This window comes from Podarcis filfolensis, assembly GCF_964270895.1.
Source record: "Podarcis filfolensis genome assembly, chromosome: 4".
Lineage (NCBI taxonomy): Eukaryota > Metazoa > Chordata > Lepidosauria > Squamata > Lacertidae > Podarcis > Podarcis filfolensis.
The window spans coordinates 101,814,613-101,839,609 of record NC_139607.1 but is presented as its reverse complement, the minus strand read 5'-3'; the positions used below and the strand labels follow the sequence as shown (position 1 = coordinate 101,839,609).

At 46.8% G+C, this 24,997-nt stretch overlaps 1 protein-coding gene across 20 annotated transcripts in view; it reads right to left on the bottom strand.

Annotated features, from left to right (window-relative positions):
* STIM1 (stromal interaction molecule 1) overlaps nucleotides 1–24,781 on the bottom strand; it is a 101,094-nt gene extending 76,313 nt beyond the window's left edge. For 2 of the 20 annotated variants that reach the window (XM_083609717.1, XM_083609701.1), the window contains exon 1: nucleotides 22,618–24,324. In XM_083609717.1, the coding sequence (XP_083465843.1) occupies nucleotides 22,618–22,726 (109 nt within the window). In that variant the 5' untranslated portion in view covers nucleotides 22,727–24,324. Of the gene's footprint in view, nucleotides 1–22,617 lie in introns of all 20 variants that reach the window. The other 18 variants (XM_083609703.1, XM_083609719.1, XM_083609708.1 and 15 more) reach the window with 16 other exon arrangements.
* Between the last annotated feature and the right edge of the window lie 216 nt (nucleotides 24,782–24,997).

The following is a 24,997-nucleotide window of genomic DNA, read 5'->3' as shown; positions in this document are numbered from 1 at the left end:
TGTCAAACAGCTCTTACCCTCAAACAGTTCCTCCCAATGTTTCAGTTGGAATCTCTTTTCTTGTCATTTCACAGAATCACAGAGTTGAAAGGGACCCCGAGGGTCATCTAGTCCAACCCCCTGCAATGCAGGGATCTCAACGAAAGCATCCACAGCATCCATCCTCTGCTTAAAAACCTCTAAGGAAGAAAAGTCCACCACCTCCACTGTTGAGCAGCTCTTACCGTCAGAAAGTTTGAATGTAGAGCTGCCTTGCAGGCTGCCTGCAAGAATACCTGGACTGGATACCTGGACCTTATTACATGCAGTTTAAGTTCAGAGTTCAAACTCAGGATGAAAGGGAGAAACGTGCTAAGAGGAAGGCATGCTTGGAAAACCCTCACCATGATCAACTCTCACCCGGAAACCTATGTCCCCAGAATTGGCTCCACTGTCACTTACGGATTCAAAACTGTGTTTATGGAAGACAATCTTACTCAGCTACAAGTGATCTCCAAAGAGACTACATGCACAAAACAGGGTCTGTTTGCATGCAAAGATAGGGAGAGTCCAGGCCGCTGCATCCCCAGCTAAGAGGCACATGAGATGGGCCTCAGCTTGTGATGCTCCTGCGTTAGTTGTGCTGCATTAGCACAAATGAGGCGTGGGTCAGAGGGAAGCCCCAGGAGTTTACCACTCCCAGAAGCTGCCTGGGTTGCCAGCAGCAGTAAGTCCCACCTGCCTCACTTCATTGGAGCTACTTTCCCCAGCTCAATTCATTTACTCTCTGGCCTGCTCTTTCCACTTGGTTGTGACCTGGTCCCCCTGCGCTGAACTGAGCATAAAAACAAGCACACCAACTAGGATTTCATCCCAAATGGCAATCAAAAGATTCACGGGGCTATGGTAAGCCCCACCTGCAGTGACCAGGATCCTTTGTGCAAGGAACTGAAAGTATGAAACACATCTGCACACAAAAGCACCTTGAATCCAACCCTCCTGGATTAAGACATCCACACCCAAAGATGGCAGAGGCAGCTGTAGTTTAAAGCCATGGTCAATGGCTCACCGCCCTCTTAGCGATTTAGGATTCTCTCTGGTGGAGAGCTTAGAGCTTTCCAAACTAAGATATCTTTCCCCTCGCGTACAGGGCTAGCTGCCCACAACAGCACGACAACACGATTATACAACTGTCAAAGCATTTGGGGAATCTTTGCCGATTACAGGCACTACATAAAAAGAAAAATATTCGCTATCATAGAAGGCCAGAAAAGAATTAACATCAGATGTACACGCAGAGTGCATGTACATTTTAAAAGAAAAACCAACTCTGGAACGCAGAAAAGTATGCCTTTAATCAGATTTCAGCGCACCCTGGCATTTCTCTGGCATCTGTCATCTGATCTCCGAACAGTTTACAAGAAGACTGATTAGTTTATAAAGACTTTGTGCATCTCCAGGACTCACATGCCCTTCTCTTGCAAGCCTACAAGTGATTACTTAATGCCCCACTCAACTATGATTCCAAGCAACCAGAACTCAGAGGAATCTGGCCTCTGACAGCGGAGGCAAAACGTAGCCATGAATCTGCTTAGTCCTTTCTTCAAGCCTCCCTGGTTGGTGGCCACCACGGCTTCTTGTAGGAGAGTTTCACAGTTTGCAATGTGCTTTATACCCTGTCACTTTGAAAATTCCCTAATGCCATTTCTTTTCTCAAATGTTGTAAAAAGTTACGGAAAAAATGGCACCACACTAATGCATACAGGGAAATAATAAGTTCCCTTAAATATGCTCAGAAATGATCTGCAAATTTGACAAATTCCTCCCCCCAATGGTAACGTGGTTGAAGTTTGGGTGGGACCCCCCGGATCTCCATGCCCTAGTAGAGTTGTAAAGTTTTTTACACAGATCAGTTACATTTGTTATGAGACATTTGTGTTGAGTACAGTATAATGTCAGGAAGAAGTGGGGGGAAAGGAGGGGTGGTGGTGAAATTTATACTGTTTTTTTAGAGAGGTGGTTTTAGACCATTTAACACTCTTCCCCCCTTCATGGATCACTGTTAAAGCTATGGTTTTCCCAGTAGTGATGTATGGAAGTGAGAGCTGGACCATAAAAAAGGCTGATCGCCGAAGAATTGATGCTTTTGAATTCTGGTGCTGGAGGAGACTCTTGAGAGTCCCATGGACTGCAAGAAGATCAAACCTATCCATTCTGAAGGAAATCAGCCCTGAGTGCTCACTGGAAGGACAGATCCTGAAGCTGAGGCTCCAAGACTTTGGCCACCTCATGAGAAGAGAAAACTCCCTGGAAAAGACCCTGATGTTGGGAAAGATGGAGGGCACAAGGAGAAGGGGAGACAGAGGACGAGATGGTGGGACAGTGTTCTCAAAGCTACCAGCATGAGTTTGACCAAACTGTGGGAGGCAGTGGGTGTGCTCTGGTCCAGGGGGTCACGAAGAGTTGGACATGACTAAACAACTAAACAACAACACTCTTCCCTTCAACTCGTTTGTCCGGTTTATCATGGCTTCATTTGTACAATTTCTACGTGTCTAGGTTTCAAAGGCACCCTAATGCAAAGTGCATGTTCTCTTTTGCTGCAGTGCTTCAGAAGTACACTGGGGTCTGTCCAAGAAGGCAGAAAGGAAGCAGCGCAAGAACGAAAGGGTTTCCCACTGGGGGAAGTCCAAGCCCAAATTATGTTCGATTTCGAAGCATCATTGTGCAAACCCTCCATGGGCCTCTGCCCCACACATCAGGCCTTCAGTTCTGTCAGAGCACAGCTAACAAGCACATACTTTCATCTCTTCACCTGTCTGTTCAGCGGACCCTGTCACATTTATAGCCATGGAACCGCTTTGCTCCCTCCTTTTTCTATCTCTCTGGCAAGTCATATTAAAACATCTGGAGCGAAATGCAGCTTTTAAACGTTGCCAGTTGGAAGCGGCACTTCAGCTGAAGAAGCCCAACATTTCCACAACGCTTACTCTCATTTTCAAACAAAACATAAATTACTAAACTTTGGACACAGAATGCCAGCTTTTTACTTTTTACAACAGAGGTTGTTGTTGTTGTCGTCTTCCTTACGATATTCAGCACAGTTAAGAGTGTGTGATTCTTTTTTAAAATAAAATAAAGCCCCAAAGTAGAATACCAACAGGTAAGCGAACAAGCTCATCTAGCCCTCTGAGGGCCTTCTGGTGGTTCCCTCCCTGCGAGAAGTGAGGTTACAGGGAACCAGGCAGAGGGCCTTCTCGGTAGTGGCTCCCTCCCTATGGAACGCCCTCCCTTCAGATGTCAAGGAGATCAAGAGCTACACAACTTTTAGAAGACATCTGAAGGCAGCCCTGTATTGGGAGGTTTTTAATGTTTGAAATTTTATTATGTTTTTAGATATGCTGCAAGCTGCCCAGATTGGCGGGGTATAAATATTAATATTATACCTCGGTCCAGTATACCTGAAGGAGCGTCTCCACCCCCATCGTTCTGCTCGGACTCTGGGGTCCAGCGCCGAGGGCCTTCTGAATGTCAAAGAGAAAAACAACTACCAGACTTTTAGAAGACATCTGAAGGCAGCCCTGTTTAGGGAAGCTTTTAAAGTTTAATAGACTACTGTATGTTAATATTTTGTTGGAAGCCGCCCAAAGTGGCTAGGGAAACCCAGCCAGATGCGTGGGGTATAAATAATAAATTATTATTATTATTATTATTATTATTATTATTATTATTATTATTATTAAATGAACATTTTTTTGATAGAGGGCATCTTAGACAGATTTATTGTGGCAGATGCTTTAGAAGTTCAGAGGGAGCCCACAACTCTGGTCAGGCCTGGGCAGCATGCTGCCTTAGTTTTCCACAGGGGAGCAGGATGTACAGCAGTACTTCTAGTTGCGGACACGATCCGTTCTGGGGTGCCTTTTGCACCCCAAAAAGTCTGCAACTAAAGCAGCACTTCTGTGCAAGCGTGGAGCGCAACAGAGTGCTTTTGTGCATGTGCGAAGTGCGCAGAATGTTTCTGCGCGCATTCGCAACCCGAAAATCCGCAACATGAAGCAAACGCAACCAGAGGTATGACTGTATTACAGTAATTAATTAGTTGCCTTCCACACATATTCCAGCATTGCAGGGGGTTAGACTACATGACCCTTTAGATATCTTCCAGCTCTACAATTCTTTGATTCTACGTCCCAATGCAATTTACAGTCATATCCTTAAAAACATTAAAAAACCACTGGTCACAGGTTTACAAATTGCACTTCTAAGGCAGAGATCTTTTCGTACAGCTGGAAAATTCTGTAAAAGCAAAAATGTATTCCACCGTTTCCGGAAAACACAGATTAAAAAATGCCATTATGATGGTCCACCGTTAGACAATTATGGATCCAGGTGTAGGTTTTCCATTGCATCATTCTATTATGAATAAATATGTGCACTACAGTGCGATCAAAGACTGTATTTTATCTGGAAAGATCATCTCTACATATCCCTTCAAGGTGTAAAAGCTTTTTGTTTATTTCTTTTAAAAAATCAACTTAGCCAGACAAGTGTGCCAAGTGAGAACAATTGTTTTGATCCACAGACAAGTTTCAAGCGGTTAAAAGAACAAAAGGCGCTTTGTTTTCACGGGGAGCCTTTCGGCACCGATAAAACTCAGGGAGCTCTGCGTGCCCTCTGATATTTCCCAGAATGAGACGCGGAAAGCAAATCAAAGCAACGTGGCCATTTTCAGAACAAGCAAGACAACTCAGGCGTCTGATCTCTGTGTACATTTCACATGGACTGGGCTTCCTGACTTCTTGGAAGCATCGGCCCAGGCCACTGAGGTGTGATGCAAAGCCACTGGGCAAAAACACGCGGCTCTGATGCCAGCGAAGAAAGAGGTTGCCTGGTAGCCACAATGGCATCTGCTGCGGCAGGGCCTGTTGCCCTCCAGAGATACCTGGACTGCAAATCCCATCTACTGAGGGGGCATCTGAATCCAAGAGATGCTGGCTAGGCCATTCATTCATTCATTCACATTCAGGACCAGCCCTTTTCCCATCAACTCTGAGAGTGCGCTCAACTATTTATTTTTAACCACACCTCCTGTTGCAGCCCCCAGATGGGAAGCTGCTGGAAATGCTTCTTTTCGATAATAATTCACAGCGGCTGCAACACCTGGAGGAATTTATCTCACTCCCGCATCGCTACTGGGACCTCTGAAAACTGTGTTTATATATGGAGTTGCTTTTAAGCGTTTGTATTGTATTTATATGTGGGGCTGATCTTAACTGTCTTTAGGCTTTCTTGTTTTGTGACTGCAACCGTTTCTTCTATAGTTGCGTATTTTATTGTTGGAACATTGTGGTGAAGGGCAGGAAAGAAACCTAGGAGATAAATAAATGCTTGTTTGCTTGCTTGCCAGGAGTATCAGGCTGACCACATGGAGAGGCACTAATTCAGTGCCAACTCAGAAGGTTCAGGGCTGATATGAAGACACTCCACATGATCAGACTCATTCCCGTAGCCAGGGGCATGGAAATGCCTCCATCCTCTCAGCAAATCACCACTGCAATGAGGAACTGTACTTCCAGCAGCCTCAAACCTTCTCCCTTTGGGAGAATATACCTGCAAGATGGCCTGACCCCATATGCACCCACTCCAGTGCTTTTATCTGCATCACTGGCATTGCTACAGGTGCCACACAATACCCATTATGCATGTGTAAGAAATTGTTATTTTAAGGTGGCAGCAACCGCACTCTGCAACTCTCTGCCTCTTGACATCGGGTGGGTGCCTTCTCTGTCCCCTGAAAACATTCTTGCTTAGACAAGCCTACCCAGACATGTAGAAGGTCGGAGTATGTTTCCATTTGTTTTTAGTTTATGGCTGATTTTATCTTTTGACTGCATTAAAGAGCTGTTTTTACTACCAATTTTATTGTTTTATTCTCTTTGCAAACCACTCCGAGGGTTTTTTTGTTAACCAAGCAGTGTATAAATTTTATGAAATAAACAGATGAAATGAAATATTAGGGACAAGACCCACATCTCATTTTAAAGGTAAAGGGACCCCTGACAGTTAAGTCCAGGCACGAACGACTCTGGGGTTGCGGCGCTCATCTCGCTTTACTGGCCGAGGGAGCCGACGTTTGTCTGCAGACAGGTCATGTGGCCAGCATGACTAAGCCACTTCTGGCAAAACCAGAGCAGCGCACGGAAATGCCATTACCTTCCCGTTGGAGTGGTATCTATTTATCTACTTGCACTTTGACGTGCTTTTCAACTGCTAAGTTGGCAGGAGCAGGAGCCAAGCAACAGGAGCTCACACCGTCGCGGGGATTCAAACCGCCAACCTTCCAATTGGCAAGCCCTAGGCTCAGTGGTTTAGACCACAGCACCACCCGCATTCCTACATCTCATTCTGCACCCTTTAAAAATGCCCAGAGGGGGATAGGCTGCCCTCCTGCTGGCTGAACTGCCTCTGCAATTTGGCGCCAGGGCAACTATCAAGAAGACCATCAGTCCCTGCTAAAAGGCCTTTGCAGAACAAGCTGCTGCTGGAATCCAGAAGAACGAGAAGATTGTAAAAGGGGGAAGCTCCCCTGGACTCAAGCCCTTTTCTGGTCTCTGTATAGGCCTAACTACAGTCCGCAGCATTTGGAGAAATATTTCTTTCCTGTCTCATTCAAAGCCTTCAAGATTATTCAGATGCGTGTGTCCTCAGTTCAACCGTGTTCATATTTCACCTACAATGCCAGAGAGAGAGAGAGAGAAGGAGCGAGGGTTTCTTGGTCAAAGCCACCAGAACTCTCCTGGCTGGGCATGGGCTTGAACCAGAATTTGTAAAACAGTTCACTTAGATTTGACATTCATCCAGTCGCTCCATGTGCATGCCAGTGATCTCGCTCGTGTGATCGGCTTTGAGGATTGAGCCACCAACGTGCTTCTGATGATTATGGAGAACTCTTAATTTACGGAGTCCATTATCAAAGCATGTTGCAACACAAAACATGTTAACAGGGGATGAGACAAATCTGAGGAGATGGAGAGGACTATTAACAGGCCCTAACAGTATACCTGAAGGAGCGTCTCCACCCCCATCGTTCAGCCCGGACACTGAGGTCCAGTGCCGAGCGCCTTCTGCTCTTTCCCTCACTGCAAGAAGTGAGGTTGCAGGGAACCAGGCAGAGGGCCTTCTCGGTCGTGGTGCCTGCCCTGTGGAACGCCCTCCCATCAGATGTCAAGGAAGTAAACAACTATCTGACTTTTAGAAGGCATCCGAAGGCAGCCTTGTTTGGGGAAATTTTTAATGTTTGATGCTTTATTGAGTTTTTAATATTCTGTTGGGAGCCGCCCAGAGTGGCTGGGGAAACCCAGCTGGACAGGCAGGGTATTAATAAATAAATAAGTAATAATAATAATAATAATAATAATAATAATAATAATAATTTACTACTACTACTACTACTACTACTACTACTATCAGCTTGCATTGGACTGTGCGGCCTCCAAGATCCCTTTCCTATCTTGCAATGGCTAAAAGGAACCAGAGTGTCTCTGTCTTCTTACTTGCCGTGCTTTTGGGCTGCCCAGAGGCATCTGGCTTGGCAGCTTGAGAAGCAGGATGCCAGGCAGGAGAGAAACTTCGGCCTGATCCAGAAGGGCTCATCTTAACTCCTTCTCCACAACCAGCCCACAGCCTGCATGTCCAGACTGAGGAATGCAACCCGCAGGGTATAAATCCTTGGAACGCAGCTGCCAGCATTCAAGGAATCAGCCCTGCGGCTTGATTCTGGTGGGGGCCGGTTGGTGTCGATTTGGTCCCGGAGAACCGACTGCGCAGAAGAATCCAGATCCCCAGCAGAGCTGCAGATAGGAACGATAAGGGATTCCTGAAGGGAAACTAAATTCCTCTTCCCACTCCCTCCTCCTCTCCCCCGCCACCCGCTTCCACGACTCATAATTAAAAAGCAAAAACATTTTCCTTACTAGGGCATTGCAGAGAAATCGCACCAAAATGCCCTGCGTTGCCACCAAGCAAAAGAGGAGCTACAGTTCAGGGGGAAGTCAAGAGAAAAGACAAGTGCCACTCAGGCAAAGGTCAGGCGCACGAAGTGTGTTAATGGAGACAAACCACAGGAATCGCCTTGAAGCTTTTCAACCCGTTCACATTGCGATTTGCTTTTTCTCCGCCAGTGAGAAAAGCATTTCTACAAGAGGTGGTAGTAATGGACTGTTGTGGCTGGATATGAGCAGCGGTTCCCTGGGGGCAGTGGGAGTGCCTAGAGGGGCGCAAAGAAGCAAGAGGGGAGACCCAGGAGGTGTAAATGGCTATCAGACTCTGAAAAGCTGGTATCACTCGATCAAGCCCATCCGTTTTGTCGAATTAATTAAACAGTCTTAAATGGATGTGCAAATCATTGTTACTTCTTTGAATTTTGTTGTATTATCTTCCTTAGTGGGTCGTGCAAACTGCTGTTTTTTAAAATTGTTTTTATTAAAGATACAGTGGTACCACTGGTTACGAACGGGATCTGTTCCGGAGGCCCGTTCGCAACATGAGCAGAACGCAACCCTCGTCTGCGCGTCCGCGGGTCGCGATTCGCGACTTCTGCGCATGTGCGTAATGTCATTTTGCGCGTCTGTGCATGTGGCAAAACCCAGAAGTAACCCTTTCCAGTACTTCCAGGTTGCCGTAGGACACAACCTGAAAACGTTCAACTGGAAGCAAACGTAACATGAGGTATGACTGTATTCTATTCTGAGTAATGTTTTCTATAAGGTAGGATAGTGGGCATTGGGGATGAGTTTACGGAACTAAGGGGGCAGTGGTCCAAAGAAGTTTGGGATCGCTGGATATAAGTGACTGTCAGGAGGAACAGGCCGCACTAAGCACCCCAACTATTTTTTTGGCTGGTTGGTCTTGTGAATGGTGTCAGATTAGCATTCACTCAACTCACATGGGGGAGGGGGTCTGTACACCAGAGAGGGAACCACTTTCTAGAAAAACAAAATGGGAAGAACTTCAGAGATATCCTAACACAGCTGCTATGGAAGAGGGTGGGATGGGAAGATATAGCTGTGTATCAATTATGGGGAGAGCAATGTGCTCTGAAGCACTGAAGCTGCTTGTCTATCTTCTTGAAGAGGTCGTTAAACAAACTTCAGAAAAAGATGAGAGCACTTCTGAGTCATTTGCACATCATGCTTCTGGCTGTTTTACTCACGTGCAAAATGCCATTTTGAAAAACCGTTGCCGGATAATGGAAAATTGACTTTGGAAAACAGATTATTGTCTTTGGAAAATTGTCTTTAAAATGATATAGAACACGTTAACTACACATGAAAATGAAAAATGGGTCTGTATGGAATGACCCCGTTAAAGGTAAACAAAACAATTATTTGCACAGCAGACTTTGAACCAAGTCCACAAAGGTCTGCTTCTGTTCCAGAAGTGACTCACCCTCATTTCTGTGATAGCACAGTAAGCATGCTTTCGTTATCAGGCTTTTGTATGGATTAGATCCCACTTTGACAGGAACCCATCCTGCTACGGTTTACAGGGCAGCGAATGGGAGGTGGCCTATGAAATTATGAACTCTTCTGCTTGGGCCTCATACCTGGCTGTTTTAAGAGAGTAAGCATGTGGGAAGGACCTGCTTTTGTGATTTTTAGGAGGGTGCAATGCTAGAAATTGCCTAACCAAGCCAAAGCAACTCTTATTATATAGCCACTGGGTTTGGCAGAGCTAAGCTAGAGTCTCCAGGGAGTCCCAGTTGGCCGAATGGCTGTGCTCCCCAACACGTGCCCACTGCTCATTTAAGGAGAACGTTTCTGCCACCCAGACTCGCTTGGGTTTATTGCCACATAAAGTCGAAAGCACCTCTCAGAGACTTAAGTGAGAGTCAAGAATTTTCATGTCAGAATGATGGCCCATGAAAGCAGATTGTGCACTCCAGCTGAACTCTACAATTCTATGATTCTAGGTCAGGACTGGGGAGATCTGCGTTCAAATCCCCACTCAGACACCAAGCTCACTTGTTGACCTTGCATCTCAGCCTAACCTACCATACAAGGTTGCTGTGGGGATACTGGGGTGGGGGGGGGGTGGAGAAGAGCCTTGCATACCACACGAGTCTCTTAAAGGAAATGTGGGACATAAATGTAAACAACAAAGCACACATTCTTTAACTTCAAAGGAGTGCAGCATTCCCAAGGCATCCTTTTCCAGTGATCTCTGCTCCTCACAAAATGCACAGAATAAAATATTAGAAGGGAAGGGGAGGTTTTCCTTATTGTCACAACCTTTTCCTGATCCACAGAGCATGGGTCACCACCCCAAACATACCATGATCATCTCTGTTAATTAAGCACAGTTATGTCCCTTCACACAAAGCTTCTCTCGACTTCTGATTATTAACATGAAGAATCAGCTGACCGCTGGCTGTTCTAGCAAAACATGCAATCCATGTAGGATACACAGTCCTATCGGTGAAGGATTTTGAAGACAACCTGAAGGCCTGTCCCTCAACCTCCACGCCAAGACAGAGCACGAAGGGAAGCAGCCTTCTAATAGAGTTCAACACATTGTTAAACTGTGGAACTCCCTCCTGCAGGAGGCAGAGATGGCCACCAGCTTGGGTGGCTTTAAAGGAGGATTAGACAAATTCATGAACGAGGAGAGGGCTACCAATGGCTACTAGCCGTGATGGCTATGTTCTGCCTCCACAGTCAGAGGCTGCAATGCTTCTGAATGCCAGCTGCTAGAAGCCAAGTGAGGCAAGAGGGCGCTTGTGCTTGGATCCTGCTTGTGGGTTTCTCACACACACATTTGGTTGGTCACTGTGAGAATAGGACGCTAGGTGAGCCATCGACCTGATGCAGCAGGCTCTTCTTATGTTCTTATATATGCTGGGCTGGGCTATTTAAGTATAGGATAGAATTTACACCATCACTTCCTGTTCTCAACCACTCAAGCAACCAGGCAAGCAGATGTAGACATGGAAAATATAGGCCTCCTTAATTGCACACAGCAAGCAACTGCTCAGGGGTGTAGTCATTGTGGGTGAGGTCTATGCTGAAGGCTGCAGGGCCAGAGTTCGAAATTAGCAGGGAGCCAGGTGCATTTTGCACCTTAAGATTCTCCGTTTGCGAGCGCCTCAAAAAGTCTGAGTGCCATTTTTTGCACCTGGCTGACACTCAAAGATGACTGAAATGTATGTGCTTTGAAGCCTCGAAGTATATGTTAAAGATAGATAATACGTTAAGGAGTTTAACAATAAAGAGTAGAGTGCTTTGAAAACTGAAATATGGTGCCAATATTTTTATTGTAAACACCAAGTTAAACATGTATTAACAATTTCTGTTAAAAATTTGATATTAACAATGTGTCACTTATGTGAACTGTGTATTAGTTCATGGTTTCCAAAATAATAAATAAAAGGTGCTGCTGACACCCCCATGGCGAGTAGACATTCTGTTTTGGCACCCACAGCCCAGGTCCCAGGAGCCATTTGGCTCCTAGCTTTTCTGTCCCAGTTTCTAACACTGCACAGGGCGTAAGAGTAGAAAGGGGGAAACCTTTTTATGAGCTCTTGTTTTGGAGGTACCAGCGTTTAAAACCTGAAATAAACAGGAAGTTGAAATTGGATGCAAATGCCAGCCACTCACTGTGGCTTTGTTTCCTATATCCAGGACAGCCAACTTCTGTGCCCAAGCAGAGAAGCAGGTACTTCTCTAGTAGTCTGGCATGCGAAGCTCAACTCTCCTGGTTTTCGGCTCTGCTGACATACCATGGAAAGGCAGCCAACTTCCGACACCGACAGCGAAGAAATGCAGGTTGCGGGCCAAATCCGTAAGAAAAGCCTGGCTGCTGGATCAGACCAAAGGGGCCCAGCAGCATCCTGTTCTCCCAGTGGCCAACCAGATGTCTGTACTGGGAAGTCCAGAAGCAAAGTCAGAGGACAGCAGCACTCTCCCCCAGCAACTGGCATTCTCAGGCATAACGCCTCCAGCTGTAGAGGGAGAACAGAGCCATCAAGACTAGTAGCCACTGACAATCCTATTCTCCATGAATTGGCCTAATCCCCTTTTAAAGCCCTCCAAGTTGGTGGTCATCACTGCAGCTTGTGGGAGTGAATTCCATAGTTTAACTATGTGCTATGTAAAGAGGGACCCCTTTTTGCCTAGATGCTACGGCTTCTTTCTTGCCAGTCTCTGGATAGAATTAAACACCCAAAACACAGGGCTGTTGCCCCAAATGGTCTGAGAGACTGCCAGTCTCGGGGCAGGAATGCCCACGTCTGGTGGCTCCTCGGGATCCTTGAGCAGTTTGGAGATTTGCTGCCGAGTCCAGGTCCCTGTGCCCCTCATCTGAAGAGGCCTCAGGTTTGAGGCCCAACAGGAACACAGGAATGCCTTACAATGCATTGGCTCATCTGGCTCCGTGTTGTCAGCAGTGGCTTTCCAGGGTTTCAGACTGAACCTGGGACCTTTCAAATGCAAAGCATGCACTCTACTGCTGAGACACATCTCTTCCCCAAAAGAGGAAGGGGAAGAAGAGCCCACCGTGAGGACTTGTGTCTCTCATCACTTAAAAAGCAGTCCCAAATAATACCCAGAACGTGCCTCTGACACGCATGAATCCCATTCCGCACAGTGCTGCCAATCACAATGCTCACGGTTGGGTTCTCAGCAATCTTAGAGGGTGTCCTGACGAGGATTTGCACCCTCTCACACCACAACATGAGCCTCAAATTTCGCTGAAAGGGTTTGCACAACACAACTTCCTTGAAACGGAAGCATAAACCTAGCAAAGCGCACAAGGACAAAAAGTGACAATGACATGACAATCTGTTGTGCTGGAAAACAACTCCAAAAGAAAGTATCAAAGAGCAGTACCAAATCCTGCTGCTTTGTCTGTGGATTTAATTGCCTGTGTTTAAATTAGGTTAAAAATATGCTAAATAAATAACAAGCTGCTCACCCAATTGGCTCTCCTATCAGCTGTGGTCCTTTCTAGCAGAGTCCCAGAGAACACCAGACATCCCAGCCATGACACTTTGCTTGGCTGATGGACCAGAAATTGACCCGAGGTGGGGGGGGGACGGACCAAATGGGACCACTTCACTATAATGGAGTAGGGAACACTGGACAACCACAAGCTATAGGTGGGTTGGAGAGCATCATCTAAAGGCCAAGGGATAAAAGCACCAGGCATCTCTCTCTTCCGGCATCACTGAGAAGTGGAGTGCCTCATTTCACTCCTGTTCACAAACAAAGCTTATGCACATTTATGCCTCCATACCTCTCTCACACATACATATGTCACATGCAGGTTTCCCAAAGTTCACTTCTCTATTTTTTTCCAAATATCCCCCCAGACCAGTCAAATTTGTCCAGAAAATTTCACAGTATTTTTTTACCGGTTTCTGTCATTGAGGAATTGGGCAAAAGGTAGGAAGGCTTTCCTGACAACTGACTTCAGCTTCCCTGCAATTTTTCTTTTAAACCTAATGCTTCCGGTCATCTCCCCAGTGGTATGCATTTTTGTGTTCCTTTTCCTCTTACAATATTTGAAAGTTGTTGTTATATCAACATGTAATTCTTCTCTTCACCAGAAGTAATCAGATTTCATGATTTACCTTCAAAACAGCTCAATTATCTTTGCAGGTTTCCCACAAACGCTTCTCAATTTGCAAATGCCCTGTCTGAACTGCAAAAATGGCACAGCAGGATTGGCAGATTTCTACACACCTACCATTTAGCAGACCAGCAAAACCCATCACATCCCGCCTCTTCCCCTCCCATCCCAACAGAAGGGAATGCAGGACGTTTTGCCAAGTCACAATTCCAAGGGAGAAGATGGCAGACCTAACCGTGTCCATTGCCCATGTCAGAAAAAAACTTCCTCCCATTGTGCAGGACAAACACAAGCAAACTCATCAAGAAAGCTCCTTTACCGTTCTAACATTATATGCCCTCCTGTGTACTCATCCACACTGGGCAGAGAATGCTTGAAAAGAGCCCAAATCATTCGGAGATTAGAAGAATTTAAACAACTTATTTCCATTTGGTGCAAAATCTGTATTACAAACCTACCTCAGCCCTGCAGTCCTGAGGGAGGGGGGTCTATACTCTGCAGGTCGCAGATCCAGCCCCCAACCCCTCCACTTCTAAGGATCTCAGACAGCAAAGATGAGAGAGAATGTTGCATAAGAACCTAAGAAGAGCGTTTAGGATCAGGCCAATGGCCCATCTAGTCCAACAACCTGTTCTCTCAGGAGCAGACAATATGCCTGCGGGAAACCCACAAGTGGGATTCAAACACAGCAGTGCTCTTCCCTCCTTTTTCTAATGGGGGAATTGGAAAGATCCGCTGCTGGGGGGGCTGCTGCTTAATGGACCAACTGCCCAACTCATATGTTCATTCAACTCCCCCTAGTAAGGGCGCCAAGCATCTCTCCGTCACCTTTTTTCAATGCATGCTCTGATGGAATGTGTGAATTGCTCTACGCCTGCAGTTTCAGTCAGATCCATCACTCATCCTCATCCATTGCTACTCTCCTCTTAGCTATTAACCTGCTTTTACCTCCGTGTTCCTGTATCCCATCCTACCCAAATTTTGCAATACTGTAATAATGAATAATCTTTTTTAAAAAATAATAATAAATAATTTATAGCACAAGTTTTGGGATTTGATGTTTTTATTTGTGCTATGTGCATTAGAGCTACAATTTTAATGTATGATGACTCAGAAGTAAACTGTGAATTTAGCCAGCCTTTCTGGCTCAGATCATGTTTAAAATGTCTTTTTAAAAAAAAATATTTAGAAAAGCACAAACAAAAACACCTCTGCAAATTCTGCAGACATTCCATAGTAGTAGTTTTGGAATGATTCCTGTGAATGAGACATATAGCTATGGGAAAACATGACATGGAAACTGAAAATCCATGTAGAAGAAAGACTCAAGAGCAGCTACAGTGGTACCTCGGGTTAAGAACTTAATTCGTTCCCGCGGTCCCTTCTTAACCTGAAACTGTTCTTAACCTGAGGTACCACTTTAGCTAATGGGGCCTCCCACTACCGCTGGAGCACGATTTCTGTTCTCATCCTGAAGCAAAGTTCTTAACCTGAGGTACTATTTCTGGGTTAGTGGAGTCTGTAACCTGAAGCGTCTGTAACCCAAGGTACCACTGTATTGGAAAGAATGAAGCGTGCTGCCCACAGTTCATTTACAAAAAAAAAACCAGGAGATTTTTCAAGCTGGGCACAGCTCTTTTCATTGAGAATGTCTCCGGTTCAATCCCTGTCAAGTAACAGTTGACAGGAGAGGCTTTCCTCAACCTTAGAAGCTGGAGAGCTGGTGCCAATCTGAAGAAAGTCCTTCTTCATGCAGTGCTTAGGTAAACTATGGAACTCGCTCCCACAGGAGACAGTGACAGCCGCCAATCCAGATGGCTTTAGAAGAGGATTAGACAAATCAGTGGAGCAGAGGGCTATTGATGGCTCCTAGCCACGATGGCTATGCTCTGCCAGCACAGTCGGGGAAGCAATGCTTCTGAATACCAGGTGCTGGAAGCCGCAGGAGGAGAGAGTTACTTTTGTACAGTGGTACCTCGGGTTACAGGGATGCGGGTGGCGCTGTGGGTTAAACCACAGAGCCTAGGACTTGCTGATCAGAAGGTTGGCGGTTCGAATCCCCACGATGGAGTGAGCTCCCGTTGCTTGGTCCCTGCTCCTGCCAACCTAGCAGTTCGACAGCATGTCAAAGTGCAAGTAGATAAATAGGTACCGCTCCAGCGGGAAGGTAAACAGTGTTTCCGTGCGCTGCTCTGGTTCACCAGAAGCGGCTTAGTCCTGCTGGCCACATGACCCGGAAGCTGTACGCCAGCTCCCTCGGCCAGTAAAGCGAGATGAGCGCCACAACCCCAGAGTCGGTCACGACTGGACCTAATGGTCAGGGGTCTCTTTACCTTTTACCTCGGGTTACAGACTCTTCAGGTTACAGACTCCGCTAACCCAGAAATAGTACATTGGGTTAAGAACTTTGCTTCAGGATGAGAACAGAAATTGCTCGCCAACGGCATGGTAGCAGCAGGAGGCCCCATTAGCTAAAGTGGTACCTCAGGTTAAGAACAGTTTCAGGAGAAGAACGGACCTCCAGAACAAATTAAGTTCTTAACCCGAGGTACCACTGTACTCAAATCCTGGTTTTGGCCTTGCCTTTGGGGTATCTGGTTGGCCACTGTGCTGGTCCAGCTCTTCTTATGTCCTTAACGCATAGCAGTGGGCCGGCTAGATGGACATGTAAAGCTCAACTGCAACAAGGCAGATCGCTAATGATCAGAGCAAGGCTCCCCAGAAACGCCAGCAGGTACACACCAGCCCAGCAAAATGTTCCACCAAATCCAGGCCTCATAAACAAGATTCTAGTAGAGCAGAATATGGCCAGCTGCATGATTTACAGCTTTAAATATACAAAGTTCAGAACGTGTTTTCAACACCTGGGCTCTGCACTTCGTTGTCACCACAAGGGTGAATGTGTTCGATGCAGAGTCACGCAAGCCATTTAACTTTCTCTGATCTTCCTAGCCAGCCTAAATGAACTACTTTGGGGGAGGCTAATTAAATCAAGAAAGCGCAGTAATCTGGCCCATCATGTCAGAAGGTCATCCTGGGACTCCTTCACCAGAATAACCTCATTTGAAGCAGAATGAGCTTGGTCTTTAGTGTGCGTGAATTAATTTATCCAGCATCAAGCTTTATTTCTGCAGCAAAGCTGATTAATGAAAAGAATTCAGTCGTGGTTCTCAACACCAAATAAACACAGGCTGCAGTTCCAGAGCCTCTGAATTGTTTTCGGGGTTTGTTAGCAGCAAGCAGGAAACTTCTGCACTAGATCCGGGGAATTAGTGACGGCCACAAACCAAGTTTAACTGCAAGAAGAGGACTTAAAGGAATGCAAAGTTCACCTCGAGGCTGAGGTTACGCCTCTTAGCAAACTACAACTGCTTGAACATCCTTATTCTACAGGGCAGCATTTAATTTGTTTGCTTCTGATGGAATCGTGCCAGAAAGTACTCTCAGTTTAGAGAAATGGAGAGTAAAACAATGTTGATAAAACAATGCTTAGCATGGAGTGAGAGGATAGAGAAGTGTTTCTTCCTCTGTCATATAACACCAAAACCCATGGATATCCAACAAAGCTGAATGTTGGAAGATTTGGGGCAGATAAAAGAAAATACATCTTCACGCAGTGAACAGTTAAACTATGGAACTCCCTCCCACCTGAGGCAGTGGTGGCCAGCATCTTGAATGGCTCTAAGAGAGGCATAGACAAATAAATGGAGGAGAGTGCTATCAAAGGCCGCTTAGCCAATATGGCCATGTTCTGCCTCCACAGTTGGAGGCAGCACTCCATGCTTTAACTGTTTTTAACTCTGGATTTTAAATTGCTGTAACCCCCAATGGGACCTGCTGATGAAGGGCAGGGAATAAATTTAATAATAACAATGGAATCCATTCCATTTATTGGTTCCTGAGGACATGGGCAAAGTCTTTGGGGACTTGTGTCCACCCACTTGCTTTCTTGACCCTTGACCTTTGTGGCTGGTGAGGGCCAGCTGGGAAGGAGTGAAGCCTCATGGACCAGCAGCCATAAACAAAGCTCTGCAGCTGGGTGAAATGATGCTACCACTGAAGGAGGCTGCGGTCTGAGCCGTTTTGAAAAGTCCTCCCTGAATCCTGCTGATCTGAACTATGGACCTGCTACAATTAAGCAGCCCTGTGTGAAAGAGAAAGGTCATCAATATGCTGGTGCCACCGTACGTTATTTTCCAGTATCCTCTGATCTGAGAGCTGATCAAGAGATCACAGAATTATAGAGCTGGAAGGGATCCAGAGGGTCCATTGGCCTGTCGCTGCAACGCAGGAATCACAGCTACAAACGTGTGGGGTTACGGGAACCACCTATCGGGTCCAGCTCTCCCTGAAAGAGTGGCTAGGCAGCCTTGGGTTGCTTCCTAGCCCTGCTGCAAATCCTTGTGCCGGGTTTCTGCAGCCCTTCCTCACTGAATGAGACTTCCTTTTCATCATGCACACAACAGACATGTGTTCTACATTGAACCGCCCTTGAAGACGGCTCGGAAACTTTCACTATCACAGAAAGCAGCAACTCTTCTTTCAACTAGAGCACAGAGAAGAGACCACATTGCTTCCAATTCGATGCAGCTATACTTGCTGCCAATTTGCTTCCAGGCTCAATTCAAGGTGCTGACCTGACCTTTCTTCTATTTTAAAGAATTGAGCTATTGGCAGTCTAAGATTCAAAGAATCCTACTCAAGTTAGGGGACGAACTAGAAAACCTTCAGGTCTTTTAAAGCTCTGCCTCGAGTTCAATATAGTTCTTATAAAGGAAAAAGAGCAGTATTATCACTGCTACTTCAATGTCTACGACTTCCACAGAGCTGTTGCAGCCCTTTTCAGGATAACTCACAGGAGTTATCCCCTCGGGGCACAAAGAGAATGAATCTTCTCTTCTCCAGAAGCAATAGATGACTTTCAGTATGGCCTGATGATGATTTCTGGGGCTGAGTGGGGGCAGTGAGAAGTTAACTCAAAATCACTTTCTGAGCTGATGCTGCTGAGCTTAAGAAGATGAGCAGGAAGCATGACCCTTTTGACCTCCAGCAACTGCTGCTGCAGCTTCTGTTCAAAGGAGCATCGCAGCAGGAACGGGGTTGAGAGTCTGTAGTCACTGCGAAAAGCTGAGCAAGGCAGAGTCTGGACTCTTCCTGCTCACTGCAGCTTTCCTGCCTGCCATGGCTATAGGCTGGGAAAGTATACTTCCGAGTTCAGGGCATCATGCTTTTAAAAGCCAGCATCAACTTCCAAGGAAACAGCCCTGCACAGGATGGAGGGAAAGTCCGGGTCCTTCAGTGCCAGCATCAAGATACTCTAACCACTTCCTCATGCAGAGCCCACCTGTTGCGTCACAAGCCCCACAACATGACTCAGAGTAAGCCAGCAGGCACAAGTGCAGCTACGGGCAGGCCTTTTGAAAGCCTTGCCAAATTTAGCTGCTTAGATGTCTCCAATGTGGTGCGGAAATATTTATTATACCATAGCGTACTCTTTTAGACTCTCCTGCAACCTGAAGGTGGCACAGAATTAGTCAAAGAGATTTTCACAAAAGCAGTAAGGCCTACAGTATTTTTATTCACCAATTGAATAAGGGGGGGGGGGAAGCTTTGCACCAGGTAAAAAACTGGTTAAATGTTATGCAACCCTCCGGAGATATATAATGAAGCTGCATCTTGCCACAAAAAGTTTTTCTACCCTCAAAAGACCAAGCACGGGTAGCACGACACTTTTTGAGGAACAGCTTCTTCAGGAACTCTTACCACGTCTCCACATGCAGTGTCCCTGCAATGTCCACTGAAGGCCTCCCTTGAGCAATGGATACTCCAGGCAGTATGCATACTTCTTGTGGTCCTAAACGCTGAGCAGATATAGACGCATGTCCGTGACAGTTTATTCAAGCACGTGCAACCCCACTAGGAAGCAGCTAACGGGCCTATTATGCTTCTGCCCTGGAGTCTGCCCGACTTGCGTTAACTTCGGGGCTTCAGAATTTACATGCAATATTGAAAAGCCCAAGGAAATCCACACAAGACGAAGAGGATAGAAAACAACAGAAGGAGGAGGAGGAGGAGGAGAAGGAGAAGAAAGAAATAGGTGTTTTCAGCTTAGAGGCGGAATGGGTAACCAGACTGGCAGTTCTTTACGCACCTGAAAAGGGCAACACCTGAACACAACCTCCTTCCTGCTGGCCTCTTGCAGCAGGTATTGACAATGAGGGGGCAATGGGGACATTGAGTAATTTTGACAGCCTGAGCTTTACAAGTTGCCAAGGAGGCCACAGTCCTGACAATTGTAATTATTTTAAAACATGCTGGATAAACATTTGATCTGGCGCAGGGTAAAGAAGCAGGTGTGGGAACTGGCTGTCATGCTAAGTATCAGAAGCCCAAGCAACAGGTTTATGGCCAGCTGTAAAAAAGCAATTATCCCGTAGAGCTGAAATTCATCACTGCTCCTGCAGGTCCTTTTCCGACACGAGAGATGAGCTAAGTGAGGCTCAACAAGACTCAGACGGGGAAGGACGCATGACCAGATCTGCACATGGTTAGGAAAGGAAGTCAGCCTTTATCGCACATCAACTGGCAGGCTGATCGCTGCAAACCCGCATGGTATTATAGCCCACATTTTTCTCCAAGACGCTCAAAGTGGTGTACATGGTTCTCCCTGAATCCCCACAACAATCCTGTGAGGTAGGCTATGCTGAGAGGCAGTGACTGGCCCCAGGTCACCCACACCCAGTGAGCTTCATGGCTGAGTGGGGAATTGGACCCCTGATCTCTCAGGTTTTGGTCCAAACACCCTAACCCAGAGCTTACCAAACTTTTCATACTGATGACACACTTTTGAGACATGCATCATTTCATGACACAGCAATTCAGTTTTACTAGCAAACCAGAGGTTAAGCTAACCCCTTTCCAGCCCTGGGAGGGGCGTGGGGAGTGTTCGCACGATGACACACTAACGTGTCATGACACACAGTTGGGAAAGCTCTGCTCTAAACACTACACATGCTAGTTAGCTCTCTAGTCCTCACAGAAAAATCATCAGAAACTAATTGTATATCTGCTGAGTGTTTAGCCCCCCAAGAAGGAAGTTGCTTGAGATATCCGTTGATCAAGAGAGAACATCCTTCCTACAGAAGCCCTCCAGCACCTCTCCACATCTGCTTCTCCAAGCAACAGCTGTCACTTTCAACAAGCAAACGCCTGCAAAAGTCCAAATTTGGCAAGCAGGAAAACTTTGAAACCAAATTAAGCCAGGCGTGTTCTGCACAGAATAGGACTAACAAGTTTTTTTATGTGGCTGTGGCTGAAGACTTTGGCTTCCCAGCTCGTTTAAAGTTCTGGCACCTGAGATAAAGGAGTTTCGGTTTGCCAGTAAGGCCCGCAGACACTGCTAGAAGAACCAGCCGCTATGGGTTTTCATATTGGAAAACTAGTGTTTCCAGAAATGTGCTTGCCGCTGGGAAGCCTTAGAAATGCCAAGGAAATTACTGCTGCTGGTTCGCTAATACTTGCCCACACCCAGTGCAAGTCATGTTATATAAAAATAACTGCTCACCTCTCTGTGGCAGTAATACAGGATGCAAGTGGGGTTCGGTACTGGCAACATGTGTAATGAACCATAAGAACTGCCACATGCGCTCACATGTAGGTTACTACTAACGCGATAATCTCAACCTGTCATTTGTTTGCCAGCATCTAGTTTTCATTCCTCTTTTATACGAAGTCTAACAGTGGATGCTAGAACTGTCACCCTCCTCTCCATAAACAGTATCTATTCCTTGTGGCAGTGAATTCCACTGGCAACAGGCTGCCTCTTCCTCAACACAAAAAAATTTTTTCCTTCCAGTAGCACCTTAAAGACCAACTAAGTTAGTTCTTGGTATGAGCTTTCGTGTGCATGCACACTTCTTCAGTGCATCTGTAACTCTTCCTCAACACTTATTTGTGCTGTTGTCAACTGAGGAGAGAGAAACTCAGGGTCCCCTCAAACAAAGGTCAACAAGGACATTTCCCACTCCTCTTGGGAATTCCAACAAGAAAAACCACTTAGAAACTGGTGTGCAAAGATTCCAACTCTGACACTCTTACAACCTCCCCCCTCTCCCTCTGCCAAGCCACTTGATAAACCTACGTTAGTTAAGATTATGCTGACATGCAGCTATTTTAAAGACCTGCGATGCAGTTATGGGAAGTTTCAACATGAGAAACTGGCAATGGTGCATCCTGGCCATCACTTTGCAAATCAATCTCCTGCATGGGGCTTCCCTAGATCTTTAGGAATTCTCTGACACCACAAACAAGCAGGGAACAGTGAATTCTCCTTTACTATATTCTGAAGCTCAGATACGATACAGCAGATGTGTTCTAAATACTTTTCTGTTTTACCCAATGCCTGATAAGAGTGCACTGTTTGCACCTACAGTCACATTCTTTAACTCAACGGAAAGAGGACAGTTGACACTCAACAGCTAAACCTCAAGCCTGAAACAGTCAAATCTTTCTTCTGAAAGAAATCAGCAGGTTTCAGATAGAAAGCACACTTCTTCCAGAAAAAAAGCTGCTCTTTTTCTCACTCCTCTATGTAAAGCAGGAAATAACCACTTTTACTTCAAGCTAGCTGCCTTTCTCGGAGGCTATTTCAAGATGCGCAGTGTTTTTTGTTTCCTAGCCTGAAACTGCCTACAGAAAGAACCATTGCGGAGTTGGGGAGGGGAAACTCTCAGGCACACTAGAAAAAACACAACAGTATAAGACCACCAAAAATAGCTAGGATTTAAGCAGACATCAGAACACAGGTTGGCCAGGAGGGAGCTCCAAAATACTTTACAAGTTTCTTTTCCGAACCTCCAAGAAGGGAAGACCAATTCGCAACTTCAACTTCAAAGCAGAGTCCAAGGGATGAAAAGAGCCCACTGCCAGCAGCCCGAAGGAACATTATTTTATACCCCAAAGGATTAAGAAAAGGCAAAACCGGCTCCTTACCCACAACTTTTTCCTTACCTGCTATTGTGGCATCGTCTAGGTAGGTGCCTGGGGGCCTCTCCCCCTGTCCATGGTGCAGAAGGAAGCCGCAAAGGATCCATATGGCTATTCTGGACCATACATCCATGTTGTGTCTGGCAAAGGAGACCCTTCAGTGTTTCTCGTGTGTCAGGAGTTCCTCGGCATCAGTTCCCAACAGAAAAAGAAGTCCAGATTCCCAGGGATACTCCGAGTCCTGTTTCTTTCTGTCCTTGGATTCTTATATTCCAAAAGAGTACAGGAAGTGTCCACTAGCCCAGAAGTAGAGCCAGGTTGTTTCCAAAAGCTGCAGAAGTAAAGGTTGGAAAGGCTTTAAGGAGTTTTTCCCCTAGCCGCTGAACACAGCTCGAAATTCTGCCCCAGATCCAACAGCCTCCCCAAACCTTTTCTATATCCGCAGAACAGGCGCTGAAAGGCTCGTCTTACCTCTAAGTGGGGGTGTCATACAAATCCTAAACGCTTAAAAGCATCCGTTTTCAACATGCAACATAACTGGGAAATTAGTAAAAATATTCTCTGGGCTTGGCTGCTTTCTTTCGCAAATTATGTACTAGGCTGCTGAAGCAACCCAACCAATGAAGCAGTAATCCAAGCACATCCCCAAAACTGCCAGCAGGTTTAGAACAGTTTAGCGGATTCAGAACTAGAGGAGACCAGATTATGCCTGGTATAATAGAACTGTAACAGATTCTAAACACACACACACATTATTTGCCAAGCTAGATTTTCAGTCTTCACACCGCAGGAGTCTCAGTCTGACTGCTAAAAGCCTAGCAAGCATTTACTTTTAACGGAGCCCAGGAAATCTCTCTGCAAAGAGGCACATGCAGGTGAATTCAGAGCAACACCACCACGCAGCATGTAGAAAACGTGGAAGAGGAACACGTCAGCCAGATAAAAGATTAAAGAAATGGGGGCCCTGTTGCACAAGTTGCCCCCTTTTGTCCTCTCAAAAAGAAAACTTCCTCAGAACCAAAGGAAAGGAAAACGTCTGGAGACCAGCTACTCGCTCTCATCAGACTCCTGCGCTCTTTTCAGGGGCAAGAAACAGCAGCCTTGCGACCACCTGGATCAGACCTTCCCGGCTTGGCGTCCCCTGTATTTCACTCCGCCAACCGAAGGCCGCCAAACCATTTAATCCATTTAAACTTTGGCTTCTGCGCAACTTTCAAAGCGATATTTCTGTCTGTCTGTATGTTTGTTTTTCTCTCTCTCTCTCTGCTCCACAAAATCACTCCCTGAAATCCCTTTTATCCCTTTTCAGACTATCCTGGGCCAGTTCCTTCCCTTCTACCCAGCTGTCCAGAAGACTCTCCCCCAGGCCAGGCTGTGTGTCAAATGCTGAAAATAAAGCAAGAAATAAAAAGCGTCGTCAGGTCGAAAGATTCTGCGTGTCTGGTTTTTTTGGGGTTTTTTGAATCCTGCTAAGCTCTCGGGGAAGGCGACCCAGCAAGTCCGGCCACGGATCTTCTCAAGGCACCTGGTGGCTTTTCTGCAGGAGGGACCTCCGTCAGGCCAGAAGAAAGCCCCCCACCCCGCCGAGAAGCGGGTCCCTGGGGCGCCTTTCACACGACGGCGACGAGGAGCCTGGTGACAGTCCCAGGATCTGGCTGGCTTCCTTCTTCCAGAGCAGGAGGAGCTTTTCCTTGCTGGGCCAGGAGGGAGGGAAGCAGGGAGCGGAGGAGGGAGGCCTCACCTGCCCACAGGTGCAGCAGCCTCAGGTAAGAGCTCCTGGCTGATGCCCACTCCCCCCCCCACACGCGGGTGGGTCTTTCCTCTTCTTCTGCTCAGGTGCAGGCCCCTCCCCCACACAACGCCCCCCCCTCAAAAAAATATGCCCCCCCCAAGCTGACCCCCCCTCACACACACCCTGACCCCCCCAAAGGGCCTTCCTGGGCTCCCAAATAGCCCCACGAGGGCTGCTCTCCTCTCTCAGGCACAGGGCACTGGGGCGAACGGCCCTCGCTTCTTCCCCCCCCGTCCCCGAATTGGTCTCTCCTCAGCACGCCGCCCCCCCGCCGCAATGGACTCTCCCACGAACTGTCTCTTTCCCCTCCTGCCGCGCGCGCGCGCCTGCGCTCCTCACTCACTCACGCTCGCTCTCTCTTCCCGCGTCCCCAAGTGGTATCTCCCACGAACGCGCTCGCCGCCCCCCCCCTTTCCCGCCCTTCTTATTGGTCTCTTCCTCGTCGTTCCGGCGGCCTCGGCGCTCCTCTCGCAGGAGGAGGCGGGGCTACGCGGCCCCGCCCACTCTCACTCCCCGGCAGCCAATAGAGCGTTGCGGTTGGCCGCCTGGCGCGCGGCTTGCCCGGCAGCGGCCTCTAGCGGCGGCGAAAAGTGAGAGCGCGGCCTCCTTGCA